The sequence below is a fragment of the Malaclemys terrapin genome, chromosome 7, assembly GCF_027887155.1.
Source record: "Malaclemys terrapin pileata isolate rMalTer1 chromosome 7, rMalTer1.hap1, whole genome shotgun sequence".
Lineage (NCBI taxonomy): Eukaryota > Metazoa > Chordata > Testudines > Emydidae > Malaclemys > Malaclemys terrapin.
In genome coordinates, this window is record NC_071511.1 from 29,119,974 (window position 1) to 29,142,428 (window position 22,455).

Here is a 22,455-nt window from a genome sequence, read left to right on the forward strand (position 1 = left end):
ATTGGTTTCAGGTTTGTAACTTTATTATTCTTATAATAAAATTTAGATGGGGGCCACTTTTAAGTTGACAGAACTTTAATATTGTTAGTAGTGTCAGCCAAAGCACTTATCAAATCATGGGAGATGTGCAATGCAGAAGAGTTAACATTACTGGTGGAAACTTTTTCTATTTCCTGACTCTTTGTGACTGTAAATATGCAGCCTTATTGTTGAGTTAGTGTAAATTTTTGGATATAATTCACTTACTGGTGAGAACATCTATTCCTATGGAATAGACTCCCCAAGTGAAGTTCTGGTAGCCCTTATCACTTTGCGTAATGAATTCACCAGTTTTAAATATCAATGTGCTATTGGGAGAATTCTGTATTTGCAAGGAGATGGACTGGATAATAGGTTTTATCCATCTCTAACTTCTGTTATTTTTATGACTCTGTGAAGAAAATAGACAGCTAAATATTCAAAATACTTAAAGTGTATTTCAAATTATAGGATTCTATGAGGGAATAAAAAACTTCTCATTTCACACTTTATCCCATCAGTAGAATGGCATGCACGGTTAATGCATAAGACAGAAAGTATGTGACTTAGTAGCATGGGGTAAACAATGCTTGAATACTACTTGATATTAGATCTAGTATAAAAGTATCTTTATTCATATAACCTGCATTTGTTGAACTCTCTGGGTAATGGGTCAAAGGGCAGAGTGTCTATCCTGATAATACTTTATCGTGAGAAAAACCCATGTCCATTTCCAAAACAGATTTGCGCCATAAAACTCACATCTTCAAGAATGGTCCTCCTTATCATGGTGGTATGTGGCTACCACTTGTCACTTTGCCTCTCCATTATGGTGGAATACTGTCCAGAAAGCATCAGACTTCATCCGTGAAAGAGAGGTCTCAAGTCAGTGTCCACAACACGATAGGTGTGAGGGGAAACCCACCATGGATTATTGATATTACATAAAAGTGAGTGTGAATCTAGAATGAGACCGTGTCCAGGAGCAGTTTCTTTATGTAAGACTATTACCTGTGTAATGCTGACCTTGTTAGAGAGACTGGATTATATGATACAGAAGGCGCAGCCAAAGTAAATTTGTCCAGGGACAAATTTAAATTAAGAAACTTAATTTATTTTGCCCATTCTTTGGGCAGTGTTTATTTTAGTTGGTGAACCTCATTGTATAAATGTTATGTTTAACATAAGGCTGAGTAGCAGAATGTTTACTTCATCTCCAAGTACTATGAAGCAGCGCTTCTCAATATGTGGTCCGTGGGCTGCAATGAGATAGTAGTACATGATCTTATTCTCCATAACTTGTTCAGTAAATAAAACCATACATTCAAACAGAAGGGGGCCAGACACACGAGGGGCTCTGCAACTTTAAAATAAGCCAGTTTAGAGATGCATTGGTGTGAGGAGGGAAACTCTCAGACAGGAAGAACAGATTAATCCTCCATGATAATAACTGACTGTGTTGGAGTTGTGTAGTGGTACAAACAATGCTGAAGTGTGGGTGAAAGCAGAGGCCACCCCTCCTCCTCTATTACTCTGCCCCACAAGAAACCTTTAAGCCTAGTTGGGGACCGCAGTCTCTTACTCCAATCCCAAATCTGCTTTGGATAGTAGTAGTGCTCAAAACTCTCCTCTTTCCTCCTTCATGGTGTGGCTGGTTGAGGAGGAGCCAGCTGTAGTGCAACTTCTTGCCTCTAGGGGCACTCTGTCCCCTTCCCACAGTTTCTAATCCATCCCACTGATCATTTCATGGTGAGTGTGACATGTAATTTAGCAAAGCATCCAGTTAAGAATCCATTCTAGCTACACTGATGAGAATTAGAAGCTGACCTGCTGAATGCTTTGGAGTCTTTAGGTGTGACAAACTAGGTCTTAAAATCTGCATCTGTTGCTTTAAAGACTTTTGAAGCTGGAAATAGAGCTAGAATTGGCCATTACTCTGGTCTGGGATTCCTTATTGCCTCTAGGAATCGTGGGAGTTTGTTCTGGAGATGTTATGGCTTGTGCCCAGATATTGTGGTAATGGGTGCTGTAAAGATGCCTTTTGTAATACATGCAAAGTGTTCTTAATATTTTATCAAACTGATAAGTGATCACTAACCTGAAAAAGTGGTACAAACGTTTCTCTGAACTTTAACAAACGCTGCATTTCACAAGTAAATGTCAGAAAATACCATGTGCATTTCAACCCCCAAAACATTTCTAATTTATGCATTTTAATTTTTTAGCTTCATTGAGATGCAAATGCTTGAAGATTGGCGATATATTGTGTCAGGGAGTATTAGCTATTGCAGACTGAAAATGGTATTTTTCTGTGAAAAATATTTGTAGGGTGGGGAGGGGGTCTAAAGTTAACTATTTCTGATATTCCGTCTAAATGTAATAATCTGCTGCACTAGTAATTTCAGCAAGTAATGTAGATGCTACTTGCAGCTCATTTAAAGATGATTGTGTTAAACAACACACAGTTTTACATAGGAACGCTGTATAGTTTTGCTTAGATTAATGTTCACATCCTGAAAACATCTCTATATATAATATGTCTCTGTCACTTCAGTTCTAGTTGCCATAATACTGGGTCTGCTCTTTCTCCTTCTCTTTACCCCAGTGATGTTGTTGGAAAAAAATCTTACGGATTCCAGTTGGAGGAGGATGGGGACTCGTAGTGAACAAAATATGTTTTCAAGTCAGTATGAAATGTGAGAAACTGATAGTGGATTATTGGTGTTTCTCTTTTCATAGTGGTGTCTCTTGACTTTGAAATCTTAAGGATGTGCCATTTTTTCCCCTGTAAAATGTCCTGCTATTTATGAACTTTATTTTTAAATCCCTTTTGAGTGTTAAGAAAAGTGATCGAACAATAACAAAGGAAAAGTAAATAAAGAGGTTGATAGTAAGTAATTCCAATTTTTGGACTTTAAGTTGACAGTTAATGTCTTTAGTTGCTAACTAGAGAAGAACCACCACAATGATAAATGGGTTGGAGGAACTGACTCAGAAAAGATTCACGTAACAGTGTGTGCACTGTATCTGAGGGAGAAGTATTTGTAAACTTGTATCCTCTCTCCCAGGCATTGCTTACTGAGGAATAGGATGCAAGTTTATAAATACTTCTCCCTCATTATTTACAAACTAAAATAAACTTTGAAAAGGAGAAGTTAGGTTTAACTTTAACTTTTTCCTGATATTTGATGGACGATTGTGAAGCTGTTATTGCTGGGAGAAAATGGGAGGATTTATTCCTAGAAACATTTAAAACTAGACTGAACAGAACACTAGAGTACACAGGGAACGGTTCTTCCTGGCAGGGTAGGTATAGTGGTGTTCTCCATCCTAACACAAAGGGAGCTTCTGTTAAACAAGTTCCTTTACTTGTAACTTTACATCCACCTAAGAGCACACAACCCAAAGCCTGCTCCTAGCTGCAGCTGGCAGCTCTCCCTTCTGATTAGCATTCAGAGCCCAGAACTTCTATGTCAGGGTGATCATCTTCCACACTGTTACATAACCATCACAGCTGCTCCATACAGGTGTGCACTAGATTACTAATAGATCTTTCCAATTTGTTAGTTATTTTGAAAGCCTTTCTGAAACTGGTAACATATTTATTGGGGAGGAGAAAGTGAATCATCAGTGTAAAAGTACAGTATTTCATCACATAGCAGTTAGCTTTTACTTTGGTTCACCTGACAGTCCTGTTGAATGAAGCCTCTGTTGTGCAGAGGAGCAGCAAAGCAAACTTCCCATGTACATTGCCTTGCTAATATGCTTCTACTGTGACCAGTTAAGGGTGGGAGGCTTCCTCTGGGAGCTGAAGAAATGATTCAGCCGCTGAAGAAATGGTTCAGCCACTGATGCTCGTTCAGTTTTTGGCCTCTGTTGACACTGTCAATTACTTCAAAGTATGGTGGTGAGTTTGTAATGTGGGAGCTGTGCAGGGGCCTACCAAACATCCATTAAAAGGGAACAACTTTTAATACCTACTGAACTAAACTGGATTAAAACTTATTCCAGATTAAAGGTCCATAGTTCATTAGCAATACCCTGAAGCTCCCAGTCTCCCCAAATGTTAAGGTTTCCGCCTTCAAGAAGGAGGACAGTTGTCTGACATTCTTAAAATGTACACAGCCAGGGTTCTCTCTGGACAAATAGGTAAAATCTCTTTACACGCTTTGCAATCAAGTGCTTTGCCCTGTTAAATGAACAGCTCCCATTAACTAAGACTGTGTCTACACTGCCACTTTCAGCGCTAAAATTTCAGTCGTTCAGGGGTGTGAGAAAACACACCCCTGAGCGACAAAAATTTTAGCACTGAAAATCACCAGTATAGACAGTATATCTTCAGCGATAAAGCTACCACGGCTCATTCGGGGTGTGTTTTTTGTTTTTTTTTTTTTATCGCTGGGAGAGCTCTCCTCTGGCGATAAAGTGTGTCTACACTGGCCACATCACAGCACTGCTGCGGCCACACTGTAACATGGGAAGTGTAGACTTACCCTTAAATACAAACAAGAATAAAATTTAACTACATCCAAATTCACTTTTAAATGTTTTTCAATATAAAATCCATGTAAGTAATTATAATTCCTGGGCCCTCCCACTAAAGATGGGGAATCTTATAAAATTACAGAAAAACACCCTTGCAAGGTCAAGTACTTTACGTTTCCATGTGTAAAGATACGGGGAATTTTTTAAAAAAAAAATACCTAAGTCACTTATCAGAGGGGTAGCCATGTTAGTCTAGATCTGTAAAAAGCGACAAAGAGTCCTGTGGCACATTATAGACTAACAGACATATTGGAGCATAAGCTTTTGTGGATGAATACCCACTTCATCAGACGCATGTCACTTAGGAACTTTTGAGAACTTTACTCTGCTTTTAATTAGGGTTGGGTTTTTTTTTTCCACTGTGTAGATAGTTAGCAGAGTTGGAACCCAAGTCCTGCAGTTCCAGAGCACAGATCTCTACCATTTGAGATGTAGTGGCAATGGCGCTAGTTTGGAATTTTTAGATGGAAATTCCACAAAATCGAAATTTTTTTTATTTTTCTAATTTTTTTATTTTTTTACTTTGTCAGGAAAATCAAAACAAAATATTTAGTTTCTGGTTGAGTCAACCTTCACTGAAATGCTTTGGCTTGTTGAACTGAAACATTTTGCTTTGAGATAGTTCAACATTAAATTGTATCTAGCTAGGATGCAGCAGTACCTCATGGTAGTTGTAGTTTGGGTGCTTTATGCCCCAGTTCTCTCCTGTGGGCTGGGCTCGGCTCCTTGGCTGGTTTATACCTCCCTTGATGTACCGCAATCTCCCCTCTGACCAAGCTGCATGGGGTATCGTAGAAGTCACATGACTGCCATTCATCACATCAGTCTGGCCAAAGAATGAGAACACGAGGCAGGCACCTGAACTACATTTCCCATAAGCCACTGCAGTATCTGAGGCAGATAAAGTTGAATGTTTTGAAACAAAATGTTCAACATCTCCAAACTGATATTTTTTGGAACTTTGTTCCCTAAAAAATTAGGTATTTTGCACAAAAATGTCAAAATATCAGAATTTCCGTGGGATGGAAATTCCAATTTTCACCTAGCTCTAAGAATCAACCAGTAGCAGAAGTAGATTGTTATTCTGTAGCTGAACTAGCCCTTAAATGATGTGACAGACATTTGGCCAGTGCATTATGCAACTGGTTGAGAGACAATGGTGGGAATTGGGTTTCCTGGGTTCTCTTCATGGCTCTGGGAACAGCATGTGGTCTACAGGTTAGAGCAGTGGTTACAGAAGGCATATGGATTTGGCACATTCATTCTAAAAGGCAGTGTGACTGAGACTTGCTTCTGTCATATTAGATACCTGACTTCTCGTCTCTGCTCTGCCTGATGGGACCTTGTGCAACCTCTGTTATCTTATTTGGAAAATGGGTGAAGGTTACTTGCTTATCTCCTAAGGTAGGGGTATGAGGCCTTGGTTATTAAGGATTGTGAATTATATAGAAATATTAACACTCAGTTTATGAGGAGACCAGAACTTGTGGCTTCCAGGTCAGTGAATGTCCTTTTGGTCTAAGGGTAGCTAACAAGGAGTCTTTCCTACTATACGGGCAGGCATGACACGGCTGCCAAATGCTTAGATGTCATACAAGTTGGTGGTTAAATGCTCCTTGAGCCATGGTTACATCTTAAGGCTGAGAAGAATACGTTGAACATTCTGTTTTAAACTAAGGCTTTCTTCAGTTTCTTAGGAGAACTTTATAGTTAATTGTTTAAATAACAGTATCTGCATCACAGCCTGAGTTCAGTCACTAGCAGAGTTGTGTTTAGTTTGTCCTAAGTTAGCACAACTCTTCAAGTTGTCATGGTAGCTGTTTTTAATTAAAATGACACTCAAAATACATTGTGCAGGAGTATTTCAGTGCATCTCCAGGTTCCTGTGCTGAAACACCCCATCTTTCTACTTTGAGACACAGCTATTATAATTACCGTATGTTTGATAATATGATAAGTGGTAGTTCTTAAATGGATACATAGCATTATTAAACTGGAACTGAGCTAAAGTAAATATTTTGGATAAGTTATTTAGATCTTTTGTTTACCTTTAGTCCACTCCACTGGATAAGAGTTGCAGTGAGTATAAATTGGAGACCTGTAGTTTATTCCCAAATCTGTGAATGACTCACAATGATCTTGGGCAAGTCACTTAAACTTTCTGTGGCACAGTTTTCCCATCTGTAAAAAGTGGATAATATGCCCACTTGTTTATATAGTGCTTTGATATATACGGAATTCTTATGATCATATTCATTTTCTAGGATAAGTATTAGACAGATACAGATAGGAACTCAATTTCACCATTGGATAATCTTTCTTTGGAAATTTTCCAAGGGCTCAGAATAAAGCGCTCTCCTGTTCCTGTATGACGTGTGAGGACTTTAGTCAGAGCTTATGTGTTCCAGATGAAGGAGATACTAGCAAAACAGGTTTCCTACTGTTAATTGGGGTGTCATTCTGAGAAATCTAATATATAAGGCTCAGCCTGTCCTTTAATTTTATTAATGGGGTTTCGGTACTAATTCCAACCATAGCCAGTGTTCAGCACTAGGAAATTTCGTGACGGTGAACATTATGTTGGCAAAGAGGGAGCCTGATTAGTGTGAAAGTTATTAGATTAGCCAGCATGATTGTCTGGGAGGAGGAGAGAGTAATTTATGTGTTCCAGATGAGTGTCTGACTTTCACAAATCCAATTTACAAACAGGAAATGCAATTTAATTTTGTTTCCTACCTCAAACTTCATTTTGTCTAACTCCCTGATAGCCTACTCTGAAACAGCGCATACTCTGGCAAGTGCAACATGAGAAATAAAATAATAATTTAGGTATTTTATCAGAAATGTAAATAACTATCACTTGTTCAGTTGTATACCTTGCCAATGTAAATGCATTTGGTATATTCAGAATTAAAGGGAAAAGGGAAAAAAGAGGAATGAGAAAATGAATAGGGAAAAAGGTATTTATAACTTTTTCTTTCTAACTTTCTAACTTTTATTTTCTGCCTGCTAGGAACTATCTTTCATAGTGGAAGGATACATTGCATAACTCTAAAACCATTCGCTTAAAAAAATGTAAAATTTATGAGCGTACTCTAATAACAACAAACCACACTAGATCGTGTAGGCTCTTGTATCATGGCTGAGTGATTGTAGACACTGCACCTGAGATATTCTAATAGCCTACTATGCACACCGCGTCATGGCTTACTGCTGTAGTGGCACTCCATAAATACTTATCAGCAGCAAACTAGAGTAATAATAAAAATGTATAATTGAAAATTAATACAAATTGTGAACACCGGGTAGGGTAGATGGTTATGGATTATTGTGACATCACTTGCAAAGATGTCTTAAATGATCCTGTACAATATAATTTTGTATTTGTTTCCATCAACATGTCTGCTAAAAGTATAAATTTGCTTTTGCCTTGTGTTTTATAAGGCTGAGTATCTTCAGTGCAATTACCAGTTGTGGTCTTGGAGTCATGGTGGATTTATTAAAACACAGCAAACTTATTTCAAGATGGTGCATTTAGGATTTATTTTAAAACAGAGATGTCTTATATGTGCAGGAAAACTTACTATCCTTCAGAAAACAGATAATTTGTCTTATATCTGCTCTTGCTATGATACTGTAGCTCTGATCATGTAAACAAATTCTACTCTGAATCATTTTAAGTTTACCATTTAAAATAATCTGCTGGTAAATATGGGCGAAATGCCTCTCTTTAAGGCATTCTTTATAGCCTATGAAAGAGAAGAAGCTAGCCAAGTCCTTTTTAAAAGAAATCTACAGTGAGCAGCTCTCTTACATCATTTTGCTTTATTGGTTCTGTTTAAATTTAAATTTTGTCTAGAAATGTTGAACCAAGGTTTACGCTATGCAATAGCTTTGAACTTTTGATGGTTAAAGTTATTTTAGAAACATTAGTGCTATGCAGGAGTGTTGAAAGGCTTAAACATCTGTCCTGCAGAGCCAAGATTTTTTGTCCCAGTAAAGTGAGATTCAAAGGAGCCAAGAAGCTCGGACACCTTATAAGGAGATGAAGTGTGTAGTCATTTGCAAAGTCATATTCGTGTCTCCCAGTTCACACTGTAAACACTTTTTCAAAGTATTTTTGAGTCTCACGATTTGGTGGAAACTCAGTGCAAATCTATAGGATAAAACCAATAAAGTGAAAATTGACTAAGCAGTGAGCTTGTATGTTAACTCAGAATGACTCTTCTATTTTGTTTGGTAAGCGCGGACTGGTAGACAGCTGCTTGTCTCTCCACAGCACAGTGCCTTGTCAGTACAGTGATTGTGGCAGCTGATGCTAAAGAAGTGAGAAGGAGGAGAAGGGATTTGAATAAAATGAAGCAAAGGGGAAATGGAGGGGCACATCCAGTTGCCTCACTTGTGTCTGCAGAGGATCCCTTTGGAAGATGAACTGGGGTGCAAGGAAAGGCTGGCAGTATGGGATGGCCATGCACCTCCTGTGCAGCGGTGCCGGGGCAGCGGAAGTGTGAGACTGACCCTTACCTTGCAGTTAAAGGGGCACTTTGTAAGGGCCTGCTGAGGCCATTGCTGCTATTGGGCTGAAGTAGTGACTGCCGTCAGAGCGACTCCGAGGCTGATCCGTGGTTTGCGGAGAAGGATTCCCTCCTTGCCTCTCTGCTCAGCATTCTGCCCACCAGCTTGGGCTGTGCGCTGGGCAGAGGGTTCCCCTAAAGACAGGATTGCAGTCTGGGAGGAAGTGCTGCATAGTCATTAAATGTGAGGCTCCTAGGTAGGAATAGACTATAACAAACTCATTGGCTAACCCTGGCTTAGTCACTTTACACCCAAATTGTCATAAATTCCCCCTGATTTTGGGCACCCAACTTGAGAGACCGTAGGCATGATATTCCAGGGTTCCGTGATTTCCAAACACTTATTTTGTGGAATTGGTTTGCTCCGGTGTCACCTCAGCATAGGCTCTCCTGGCCTCCTAACATATGACTTTATCTTCATCTTAAAGCTTTGCCTTGTGTGCATTATACAGTCTGAGAATATGTGCTTACAACCTTAGTAAAGATTTTTGGTTTCCAAATGAACGTTGAGTGAGTTGTGTAGTTAAAACAGCAACCAGGATAGGTTTTTTCCTGCCTCAAAGCAGAAAACAGATTAATTTTTAAGCCCTCTTAAAAAGAGCCTATGCTTTGGCCAGCAATTTGTGGGTCAGGTTGAACCTGATGGAATTTGAGCAGCTTGGTTGTAAACTCTTACAAAGACTGTACACAATATCAGTTTGACTCTTTTGAAGTTTGCACAGTGGGACTGGTTGACCCAGACCTGGAACGTACTTTACCTACCCCTACGCTCGTCATTCAAGTGTTGGCAATTGGCACTGGCTCTCTTCTGAGGCTGATGCTCCTTCTGTAAGCAGAAGAAACTGTGTTGCTGTTCTTTAGAACTTATTTATAGGTATTCTTTTGATTTAAAAATATGTTCCCTAAAGAAGTGGGTATGAAAAATGAAGCTGGTTTGAAGGGGGGAGGAGGTGTCAGGTTCTGTTGTCCAATCCAAAATGTGTGTGGTTTTTGTTGTCATCCATTCCTGGATACTTTTGAGTCTTCAGTCCCAGTACACTTGGGCACATAATCTGCAGCCAGGGATATAGAATATAATTTGCCTATTGTATATTTGCTTAACACTTTTAAAGTTACTCAAGAACTACGGGTGGAAAATTCCCCAAGATGCTCAGAAACCTAAAAGTTCGAATCAAAGAGCACTGTGATATATTTTTTTAAAATTTAGAACATTTTGTAAAATTGCCCACTTTATTGTTGTCTCTTTCCTGCTCCTGTCTTGACTCCCCTCTCCCCCCCCCCCCCCCCCCAACAGTATGCTTTTCCTGACTCTCACAGGGAATTTCTCCCTTTCCTCTTTAATTGGAGTGTGTCTGATTTATTCCACAGGGCTTAAATTAAAAGGAAACTCAGCATTAGGGGAAGGACTGATGGGGTTGAAAGCAGTTGTCAGACTCGTCAGTGCAGGCTCATTGGGCACCATTTTTTAGCTTTCTTAAAAGTGGTTTGATATAGAACAGCAGCAGTGGTGCCTTGTTACTGCCAATTGTAGTTACTGCCGTAGATGTCTGCCTGTGACTGGTAGAACGGCTGCAAGTGTATTGCTGCAAGCCTTGCCTTGTAATACGGGATCTGCCCCCAACAAGGCAAGCAGCTGCTCAGATGGAGAAGAGTGTTGCTGTTGCCCTGGGCAACCTTAGTATGAGTAGTAACGTTGCTGCTGCTCAGTAAAATGTAGAGAGAACTGAAAATTGCTGCTGAGCAGCAAAGCTGGCACGTCTAGCAATCCTTGGAAAACTTAAATGTCGCCTCCTTCCCCCTCACACTCCCCTCGAGGGTAGACTTTCTTCCCTCTAAGGCGATAAATATGAGTTAAAACATGTAGCAAATTTCGGCCTGGATTTTCTGAAAAATCTCTACCAATATAAAGCCCGTTTGTCTCCCGCCATGAGAATTCTTATTACCATGTGGAATTCTTTTCACTGCAGATGCAGGGAGGCCGTATCAATATGGCAATAGCATTATCTCCTTCAGAGTCTCAGTTAAAAATAAGCCAAGTGACAATTTAATTTGCTAAGTGGCTATTATTATCTACATCCCTCTAAGGTTGCTGAGAAAAGTAAAATGTCTGAGTTTGAAAAATGAACTAATTTTGGACCTGATAAATGCATGTGTTCCAAGTGATTTGTTAGCTCTGAGTTTGGTCAGTAAGAAACAGCTCTGCCTTTTAAAGAGCTAAGGAGCTTTATTTGTAGGGCAGTGGACTGGAGTGATCTTAATCTTCTTTACTGTCCATGGGAGAGAGATTGACCACAGGTTATCATACAGTATTAAATGGATTCTCCTAATGAGAGTAAATATTTAGGCTTGTGGCTTTTCTATGATTTATGAAGAAGGCTTGAGGGATTTTTAAGGGCTTCTGTGACTGACCCTTGGGTGCATGGGAGCCAGTGGGTTCCCTCACCAACTGGCCAGTAAGGTAGGATGATGCTTCTCCTCTTCCCTCCCCTCCTCCCCTCCCCCCCCCAGCTATCCATATCCCAAGACTCATGAGGGAGCTGGACTCCTGCAATGGGAGGTGGGGGGGGGGAGATGGGTATCCTTAAAGGAGCCACAGCCCTCTTCCCCTGCCAATCCAGCCAAATCCCATCTGCCTCTAAGGCTGCAGGAGTGCATTTTTCCCCAACAGATTTTTCTTTAAACCTTTTTTCATTGTACTTCTACTCTGTGGAAACTGGAAGGTTGACTGAAGAACTAGTGGGTTGACACCATCCCAAGAGTCAAGAGGGGGACAGTTGAAAGGAAAAGATTTTAAGTCATTCCTTTAAACTCTTGCACCTGTCTATCTTCAGGGTCTAAACATTTGCTTATGATTAAACACCCTTGCCTCTTCAATTAAGGTGCAAGAGTTTAAATATCCCTGAGACCTTTCAGAGATTCTCCAGGAAAACCAGGAAGATGGAATTTGTCATTCCTGATATTTCTGATCTTAAAATCAGGCAAGAAACATTTTCAGGATGCCTTTTTACATCCTAGAGAAGACAAAAGCACAAAGTCAATTTTTAAATCTTTTTTTGGGGTTGAATTTAGTGTAAAATAGCTTGGAAGAACAGGCAGAATTGTAAATGAGCAGAAAAATTGGCACATTCTTTTTTGAGGTGGCATTGTCTAGATTGTTTCCATAGCAATGGAAAAGGCCATCCACGTAAGGAGGAGCTTACCCTTTATTCAGTAACATGCAGCTTACAGGCCTGATCTGTTGAAGTGTTGAGTGTCCTCAATTGTAAATGATATCCACAGGCATTGTGGGGTACTCAGCACACCTGAAAATCAGGCCCTGCATTTGTTTTTTCAGTCTTTCCAGTTAACTGTACTTTCAAGACCAAAAATGGTTCAAAACTAATCTAATGAAATCATTTAGATATATGTGAATGCACCAAACCATTGACATGGTTCAATTGTGGGATTTTAGTGATGCCTCAGAAGGTGAAAATGGATACAGGGCTACTTTCAGCTCAGCTCAGAGACACAACTTAATGATGACAAGAACTAAATTTAAGGCTAATGCCCCTATGAAGTTCTTGTTCCTCCACATTACTCATTTTTTATATAAGTAGTTTTTATAATAATCATGCTTGACCCGATCTTAAAAGAAAACTAGTACAGTCAAAACCATAGTAAATGACTTACAAAGTAATAAAAAAAAAAGTTTTATTCAATACTAATAATGCTTATTTTGGATTACAGGACAGAAAATTGACAAAAGTAGAGAGACAGAGATTTAAGGAGGAAGCAGAAATGTTGAAAGGTCTTCAGCATCCAAACATTGTTAGATTTTACGACTTCTGGGAGTCCTGTGTAAAAGGAAAAAAATGTATAGTGCTGGTTACTGAATTGATGACCTCTGGAACGCTAAAAACGTAAGTACTGTGCTCCTGGTGACGCATCTCAGAATAGCTGCAGAAATTCTTAGAAAAATACTAGTTATAGACTCTGTGGGGAAAAAAGGCATCTCAGGACCAAAAAAATGATCTGTTCTCTCCCTTCAGTCATTGTCCCCATGTTTGAACTCTGTTGATTTGAAAGCAGAATTTCAGCACCTTTTGCTTTTTCCCCTGAGCTACTGTTTCAGTTATGTAACTGTCAGCAGTTCTCGCCTTTGTTTTCTATTCTGCACATGAAGCTCCGTCTGAATTTGTCGGGTTGTTGTTGGTAGTGGTTTTGTTTGCTTGTTTTGGTTTGTTTTTTTGGGGCGGTGGTTGGATTTGTGGTTTGCATTACAAAACTGCAATAAAATAGTTCTTTAGCTGGAGGGGTTCATTTTTTGATGCAAGAGCTGCTCCAGGTTATCTCCTAAACAGCACTAATTAATAGCTTATGGTACTGACACTTGTTCAGTTGGTTATAAAGCAGTTGGCACAAACTTCGGAACAGATTTTCATCCCCGATGGGAGTAATACACATCACTGCACATCTCCAACGTGCCATTCTGCAAGTGCAAGAAGCAGGTTTTGAGTTCCTCCAAAACATACCCTCCATATCTACAGTCAAGATATGTGTGTTAGGCTAATGGTATAAATGCAGGTCTGCAGTACAGAGATGAAAAGACTTCCATATTGTGCTAATCTGAATACATAAAACATTTATGTTCTAGCATAGGTCTCTGCATAAAATAAATTGCTTTACTATTAAACTTCCATACGTCTGAATATTGGTGGTATTTGTACCAGGGAAGCATGATACAATAACTAACTTCCTCCCAAAAAAATGAAATGTCTCAGTGCTTTCTTTAGAGAGCACAATTTACTTTCACCATGATGCTGTCTCTGAGCTGCTTGTGGTATGGGGGGGGGAGGAAGGAGTATTCAAAACAAGGTCATAGTTTTGCCCATTGTAAAACCTTTAGAGTTTTATATAACGCTTTTTTTCTTTATGCCTATTGCTCTGTGTGTTTTTGTGGCAGGTATCTGAAAAGATTTAAAGTGATGAAACCAAAAGTTCTTCGTAGCTGGTGCCGACAAATCCTGAAAGGTCTGCTGTTCTTGCACACGAGAACTCCACCAATCATTCACAGAGACCTAAAATGTGACAATATTTTTATTACGGGACCGACTGGATCTGTGAAAATAGGAGACTTAGGTCTGGCAACCCTCAAAAGAGCTTCATTTGCCAAAAGTGTAATAGGTAATCATTCTGTTCTGCATTGTTGCCCTTCTTGTCCTGCTTTGGTGGTGAGCTGTTCTTATTCGCATTGTTTGTTTCATTTTAGTGTTTATATCCTTGTAGTTTGGCTGCAGAAATGAAGGTGGCTGTGTGTGGCTAAATCCTCTATACTGCTTAGGAAAATCTCAGTCTATGGTCCTATCTAGAAAATGTTACCATGGCCATGGTAAATTCTCTTCTAAATCAAAACAGTAGAGGCCTCCCTATTTCTTCTTAAATGATTTTTAATGTCTTCTCCCCATATCCTCAGTATAGGTAATGTTTGACTAAACCTTAATTATGTATGTCCTTTTCATTTCTCATCCTAAAAAAATGAGTCGCTAGTTCAGCATTTATTTTTGCCTTCAGAGACATACTCATTTGCTGCGGGCCTACATTAGCAGCACCCTTGCACTGCAGCTGTCTTTCACTTTACAGTGAGTACGTGTCTTTAAAAAAAAAAAACCCACGTAACCCAAGTACTCTGTATCCCAGGACTGCTATTTTACTGAAACCTAGTAACACTTTAAAATCAAACCGATTTTCACCAGAACATTCAAAGGCCTTCTCCTCAGGAAAGCCCCAATTCAAGGAAGCACTCCTAGGCCAGACAGCAATTTTTATCTCCATTTTTAGTGGAATTTCAGCACATGCTTAAGTGCTTTCCTGAATCGAGGCCTAAGGGCAGTATTTCCCTGCCAAATGTTAACTTTTTAGCCCCAGCCACTTTGGCACCAACGAAGTTGTTGCAACACTTCTTTGAGTGGAGAAAGTGTGTATGATGCCCCTTTTCCTCAATTCTAAATCAGTTCAACCCCTTTCACTCAAACTTCCCAAGCAAATTTACCCTTTGGAGACTTAAGACCATGAAAATTTCAGTTTTCTAGGTGAAAGTTTTAGAACGTTGTGATTTGAAAATGAAGTAGCAAAGATGAGGGAAGTTATCATGGCAATGCTCATGTTCCAGCTACAGTATTTAAATACTCTAAAATTCAATTTCTATTCATAAAGAAGCTTTTAGGCTTCTGGAGGAGTGGATAATATCTTATCATAGCAAACTAATCCTGGTAACACCTATTCCCCAGTCAGCAAAACAGTATGCTCTTTTGAAAAGTAATTGCTTAAGGAATTCTTTTGCATCCTAAAGCTTAATAAAAGAATACCTTTATTTATACTGGTATATTTCAGTAACACCAGCATATAGGTGTTAGACTGATATCATTGATATTAAAGTGGCTGAAATTTTGTGGCCAGATCCTCCACTCATGTAAATCTGTCTAGCTCCGTTGATTTTAATGAACCCATGCTGATTTACACCAGCTGAGGATCTGGCCCTGGATTTTGATATTTGAAGGTTCTGTCCACTCTAGGAGGCAAGTTTTCCATTCAAAAATTTTCCATCCTCACTATCACCACTAATACCAGTAATGTAGTTGAGGCTTTTGTGGCTGTTAGAATTTTTACCACTGAGCTATCAAACCTGCTCAGAGCAGATCTAGACAAGACGGTAGCAAAAATACTGGTGGCTGTTGGCAACTTATCCGCTCTAGTGATGGTAGTAGTAGAGGGAAACTGTTGGGAAAAATCCTAGAGTAGGCAAGACTTAATGGAAGTTGAGAAAACCCCTTTATAGACTTGGCTACCTTTTGTAATTCTCTTCAGAAAAGTGCTTACAAAAAAGAGCAATGGATTGAGTAGCATTGGGCAGATCAGTGGTTCTGTGAATGAATACTGAGCCCATAGTTATTCCAGTTTTTAAGGACTATTAAGCATACAGAAAATCTTTTGAATCTGATTAGTTAAAAATGAATTCATACACAGACCAAATGAGATTCTTGCCCCTTGGACAATATTTTTGGAATGCTACTATAGTATCTCCTGCTTTTTAGATTGCTCCCTCCTCAGGTTGGAGACCAAGTTACTTCAAATCCTGCATAATTCACCAGTTTCTCTTTGTTCTAGGCGGAATGGGATTCAGTGGCAATGTAGTGGCTCTGTAGAGCATAGTTCACATCTGACACAGCCATGAAACATTTTGTAGTTGCAATGTAAGGTTCTGTCACAGGTGGCAGATAAAGGTCCAGTATCACAATGCAGCACTTTTCTGTCAAGTCACCCTAAGCCAAGGTGTTAAAACTCTTTATCAAGATTCAGGGTAATTACAGCTGAGTCTTGCTGACAGGTGGGTCCAACTAGGATATAAAGGGAGTGGCTTTGAGGTAGTGGCAACAAGAACAGAGGAGGGCCCGAGAGAGGCCCTCGGAGTATCAAACCTGGGAGAAGATTAGGCTGAGGCTTATTTTGTGTCTTAGGCCAGGTCTGTACCAGAAAAGGTTTGTGGGTATAGATATCCTGGCAAACCCTCCTATTGCAGATGCAGCTTATACCAGCAGAAAAGTGCTTTTACTGATACAGTTGATACCTGTTCCCCAGCAAAAGCACTTATGACTGTGTCTACCCTAGGCTTTCTACCAGTATAGAAATATTTTTAAAAAATCATACTCCTAACCAACATTGCTATACAGTAACTCCTCACTTAAAGTCGTCCCGGTTAACGTTGTTTCGTTGTTACGTTGCTCATCAATTAGGGAATATGCTCATTTGAAGTTGAGCAATGCTCCCTTATAACTTTGTTTGGCAGCCACCTGCTTGCAGAAAGAGCAGCCTGTTGCAGCTAGCTGGTGGGGGCTTGTAACCAGGTGGACCGGCAGCCCCCCATTAGCTCCCCACTCCCCTAAGTTCCCTGTGCGGCAACTGCCCAGCAGGCTACCAATTGCTGGCAGTTCAGCTATCCCTCCTCCCACTGCCATGTGCTGCTCCTGCCCCCTGCCTTGGAGCTGCACCCAGGAGCCTCCTGCTTGCTGTGCAGGAGAGGGCAAAAGAGGGGGGTTAATGTCAGGGTGTCCCCCTCCCCACTACTCCTGCCCCCCCCGCTTACCTAGGGTTACCATATTTAAAAAAAACAAAAAGAGGACACTCCACGGGGCCCCGGCCCCGCCCCAACTCCGCCCCAGCCCCACCCAACTCTGTCCCTTCCCAAAAGTCCCCGCCCCAACTCCGCCTCCTCCCCTGAATGCTCCACCCCCCTGCTCCTCCCCCTCCCCTGCTTCCCGCAAATCAAATGTTCGCGGGAAGCCTGAAACAGGCAGGCAGCAGGTAGGCTGGGGCTGGGGCTGGGGCTGGGGCTGTGGCAGGGGGGGTGCGAGGAGGTGCAGCCCAGTCCAGCCCCCCCGGCCGAGTGACTCGGCCCTGGCATCTCTGGCCCGGCTTGGCTCGGGCCCTGGGGCGCCGGCTCCGGTTCCGGCCGAGCGGCTCCAGCCCACCCCGACCCCGGTGGCTCCAGCCCCGGCAACTCCAGCTCGGCTCAGGCTCCGGCTCGGGCCCCGGGGCTCCGGTCCCGGCCAAGCGGCTCCGGCCCTGGCCGAGTGGCGCTGGCTGGCGGCCGAGCACCGCCAGCCCCAGCGGCTCCGGCTCCGGCCCCAGCGGCTCCAGCCTGGATCCAAGCCTCACGACCCCTCCCTATTTTCCCAGACATGTCCGGCTTTTTGGAATTTCCTCCCAGACGGGGATTTGAGGACCAAAAAGCCGGACATGTCCGGGAAAATCCGGACGTATGGTAACCCTAGCTTACCCCTTCTCCATATAGAGCAGGGTTGGGACAGGACAGGGCTCAGGATGGAGAGAGCTTGCTGGCAGCAGCTGCTGTCTCAACTTCCAGGTCTTTTTATAGGCAATGTACTTAGTGGTGTCAGCACACTTAAAGGGGCAATACGCATCTCTCTCTCTCTCTCCCACACACAGGGTGTGTGTCTCTGTCTCTGTCTGCCATGCTGTCTCCCCTCCCTCCATTCATGCTGCCTTGTAGAGTGTGAGGCTACATTAACAAAATGTTAACCCTTGAGGGCTCAGCTGAATGCTAGTTCATCATTTAGCAGTAAGGCATTCCCCAGGAAATATCCCACGCTTTTCCACCCTCTAACTTCACCACCTCAACCAAGTTTCACAATCATTGCTGTGTACAATATTAAATTGTTTGTTTAAGACATATACTGTGTGTGTGTGTGTGTGTGTGTGTGTGTGTGTGTGTATATAGTTTTTTGTCTGGTGAAAAACATTTCCCTGGAACCTATCCCCCCCCGCCCCCATTTACATTAATTCTTATGGGAAAATTGGATTTGCTTAATATCATTTTGCTTAAAGTTGCATTTTTCAGGAACATAACTACAACGTTAAGCGAGGAGTTACTGTACTGGCAAAAGTTTCTAATGTAGACCTGGCCTGAGATGCCAATAAAGCCAAATCCCAAGAAGGAAGTGAGTTTGGTTACTAACCCATAATCCATGCTTTGTTGAAGATTAGGGAATGACATGGGCCACTAGGAGTCCTTCAGAAACCAAAATCATTACTGTTAATGTAGCTAGAGAAAACAAATGTCCCTTTTTGCACCCTCTCATTGATATCCTAGCTGGTGGAAATACTCTTTCTTCCTTTAAGATCTGTGATGAGATCTAGATAATTCATGTTCAGCTTAAGCACTGCCTTATTCACTTCTCTTGCATCTTTCCTGGCATCCATTTGATAAGAACATTATATTTTATGTATAGACTCCCACCATCCAAGCATAAACCATTCCATGACTAGATGCAGTTCCTTGAATAAATTGTTTGAAGCAAGCACCAGTGCTAAAAGTATCAGTTCAGCTCTGTAGACCTCACTATTCAAAGTAATTGTTTTTCAGAGGCTCTTTGACAAGAGTTAAACAACTGTTGTGACTGAATTTCCGAGTCTTGGCGCTTAGCATGGGAGTTACTCATATCAGTGATGTCATTACTACTTCTATTTGTTCTTGATTTGCTGTATAGAAAAGGGAACTTTTGAAGGGATTCTAGGTAGCGATTTGTAATGAGCTGCTAGTTCCAGTTATGATGGAGTTTTATTTCAGGTTTACCACAGTGTGTCCAATTTCTGCTATCCTAGCCCCCACCCAAGAAGGACCTTACTCTGAGTAGTTCTGTTGATTTCTACTCACTGCAATGATGGTAAAATCAGTCTTAATGCTAGTGCTTTTCATGCATGACTTCATATAAGAACTTGGACTACCACACATCCCATCAAAAGTGCAACTTGCTAAGTAATTACTACTTGTATTGCTGGAAACAATCTGTAAACTGTCTAGATCAAACGTGAAGTTTCTTGTGTCTTTCTCTTTCCCTTCTCCTTCTCTGTCTCCCCATGTCCCATAAAAAAATCATTATGAAACTTTCAGTTTATTTCCAAGCCCTATTCTGTGTTTGTGACAGGTTTGGTCACAGCGTCCCCCTTGGGACTGTCACCTGATGTGCTGAGCTAACCTCCGAGCCTGTTTTCCCTGCCAGCTTGGGACTCCAGAACCCTGTCTTGCTGAGCCAGATATGCTATCCTGCTGCAACACAGACCCAGGTCTTTTCCATGTGCCCAAAGGTGCAGACTTTAACCAAAAATCGCTCAGCAGGTCACCCATCTCCGGCACCCAGACATCCAGCTCCCAATGGGATCCAAACCCCAAATAAATCCGTTTTACTCTGTATAAAGCTTATACAGGGTAAACTCAGAAATTGTCTGCCCTCTATAACATTGATAGAGAGATACGCACAGCTGTTTGCTCCCCCAGGTATTAATCACTTACTCTGGGTTTACTAATAAACAAAAGTGATTTTATTAAGTATAAAAGGTAGGATTTAAATGGATTCAAGTAATAACAGGCAGAACAAAGTAAGTTACCAAACGAAATAAAACAAAAACATGCAAGTCTAAGCCTAATACATTAAGAAACTGATTACAGGTAAATCTCACCCTAAGAGATGTTCCAATAAGCTTCTTTCACAGACTAGACTCCTTCCTAGTCTGGGACCAATCCTTTCCCCAGTACAGTCCTCGTTAGTTCCAGCAGGCATCTTAGGTGAAAAGCAGGGCCTTTCTCATGACTGGGGCCCCTTTGTCCTGCTCCACTCCCTTTTATAGCTTTGGTACAAGGCGGGAATCCTTTGTCTCTCTGGGTCCTCACCCCTCCTTCTGAATGGAAAAGTACCAGATTTAAGATGGATTCCAGTATCGGGTGACATGTTCACATGTCCCGTTAGACCCCTAGTCTCCATTCTTCTAGGGCTGGCCCGCACGTACCCAGGAAGGTTTGCAAGTAAACAGATTCATTTACAGGTCATTGATTCTGAAGCACTCTTAATGGCTTCCACTTAATATGTTTACATCAGTAATACAAGTTTATATCTTATTCTCCTAACTCCAGACATAGAAATAATACATACAAACAAATGGGATTAACACACTCAGTAGATCAGAAGCTTTGTAATGATACCTTACAAGAGATCTTTTGCATAAAGCATATTCCAGTTACATTACATTTACACTTATAAGCATATTTCCATAAAACATTATGGAGTGCAACATCACAGTGTTTCACTTCAGGATTTGCTATTCACTTCTGGAATTCTTACACACAGCTGCATTTCTCACAACGTTACTGGTGAGGGTAGGGGCAGTTATGTGTGGGGTTGTTTTTTTGTTGGGGGGCGTTATTTTAGTTAACCTCGTTGTTTTAAAATAATCTTGCATTTACACAGACTCAGCTGAAATGGGTACATTTTTATAGATCAGGAAAAAACTGCAGTGAAACATATTTACTGTTTGTGTCTAACTTAAATACTTTTTTGTCTAGGTACTCCAGAATTTATGGCCCCAGAAATGTATGAAGAACACTATGATGAATCAGTTGACGTATATGCTTTTGGAATGTGCATGTTGGAAATGGCTACCTCAGAATACCCCTACTCAGAATGCCAGAATGCTGCTCAGATTTACCGGAAAGTAACCTGTGTAAGTGAGCTTTAATAGGTGTACTTACATTTTTCTTCAGATTTTTTTTTTTTAGCATGGGTCTTTATAATCTGAAGCCAGTTGAAGTACTTTCTTAACCTTTTCAACAATATGCTGTTTTGGACTCTGAATTGGTATGTATGTTGTGGTGGGATACTAGTCGGGTAGAAATTACATGTCTCCTTTCTCCTCTTTGGGGAGGTAGAAGATGCTTGCAGGTTTATTTGTAATGTCTAAAATTCCACAGTTGCTTTACTACTATCTGGCATTTGGTTTTATTATAGCTGCATAAGGCGAATTTTAATAATCTCTCTCTGTGGTCTTGGGTGTTTTTATTATTGATTTTTATCTACAGAAGTCAAAGTAGATGGGATTGGGGAGTGCTGTTCTTTTTGCAAATGGGGACCTCCCAGTTCAACCGGGCTTCCCACAGTTCAGAATTGTTCCACTCACGTTATAGTGGAAGAAAAAGGTTAATTGCTACATTGCAGCCTCTAGATACTCTCTTAATGTTCCTACATTGTGGCAAAGGATATAATCTGATTCAGACCTCTGGCACTAGAGCCTCCTGCCTTATAGCTTCCTCTGTGACAGCTTATCTGTGTAACAAGTTATCTGAAGGTCACTTGAGAGGAAGGAGTCCATGATTAATAGTGTTATAACTGCATTTGGGAACTCTGTAGGGTCTACGAATACACAACTGGGGAATGGCTCCACTGTATCTACAAGAGGGAGGCTAGGTTGGAGGAGAAGGTGGTCTAAAAGGGAGCCTGGAGTGATCGCTTATACCACTGTATATGATCTTGTGCTGGAGAACAAATCCCAAGTGTCCTTGTCTATGTGAGTTGATCTGGAACCTACCTAGGAAAGCTCTGTGGCTTTAATGGAGACCTAGAGATCAGTGGAAAATCACAACCTGCATGGAAACTGAAGTTGCCACTCTACCGGTTTTTTTATGCTGGGATGTTACCATTAGGTGAAACCACTATCACAATACTTTCTTCAGATTGTTGTTTACACTGTTCGTTGTAGCTGAGGTGGTCCCAGGGTATTAGAGAGACAAGGTGGGTGAGGTAGTATCTTTTATTGAACCAACTTCTGTTGCGGGGGAGAGAGGTGCTTTTGAGTAGGGTCCCTTCCAGTTCTGAGATAGGTATATCTCCATATATTTATATTACTAGCGGTAAATACGCCCAATGGCTTGTGATGGAATGTTAGATGGGGTGGGAGCTGAGTTACTACAGAGAATTCTTTCCTAGGTGTCTGG

At 41.0% G+C, this 22,455-nt stretch overlaps 1 protein-coding gene across 8 annotated transcripts in view; it reads left to right on the plus strand.

Annotated features, from left to right (window-relative positions):
* The window catches only part of WNK2 (WNK lysine deficient protein kinase 2), a 184,993-nt gene that overhangs the window by 49,729 nt on the left and 112,809 nt on the right, over window positions 1-22,455 (plus strand). For all 8 annotated transcript variants that reach the window (XR_008445649.1, XM_054034431.1, XM_054034429.1 and 5 more), the window contains exons 3-5: window positions 12,864-13,036; window positions 14,080-14,300; window positions 21,031-21,188. Coding sequence is in view for 7 of the 8 variants with exons in the window: in XM_054034431.1 (XP_053890406.1) it covers window positions 12,864-13,036; window positions 14,080-14,300; window positions 21,031-21,188 (552 nt within the window). In the remaining variant the exon portion in view is untranslated. The remainder of the gene's footprint in view (window positions 1-12,863; window positions 13,037-14,079; window positions 14,301-21,030; window positions 21,189-22,455) is intronic.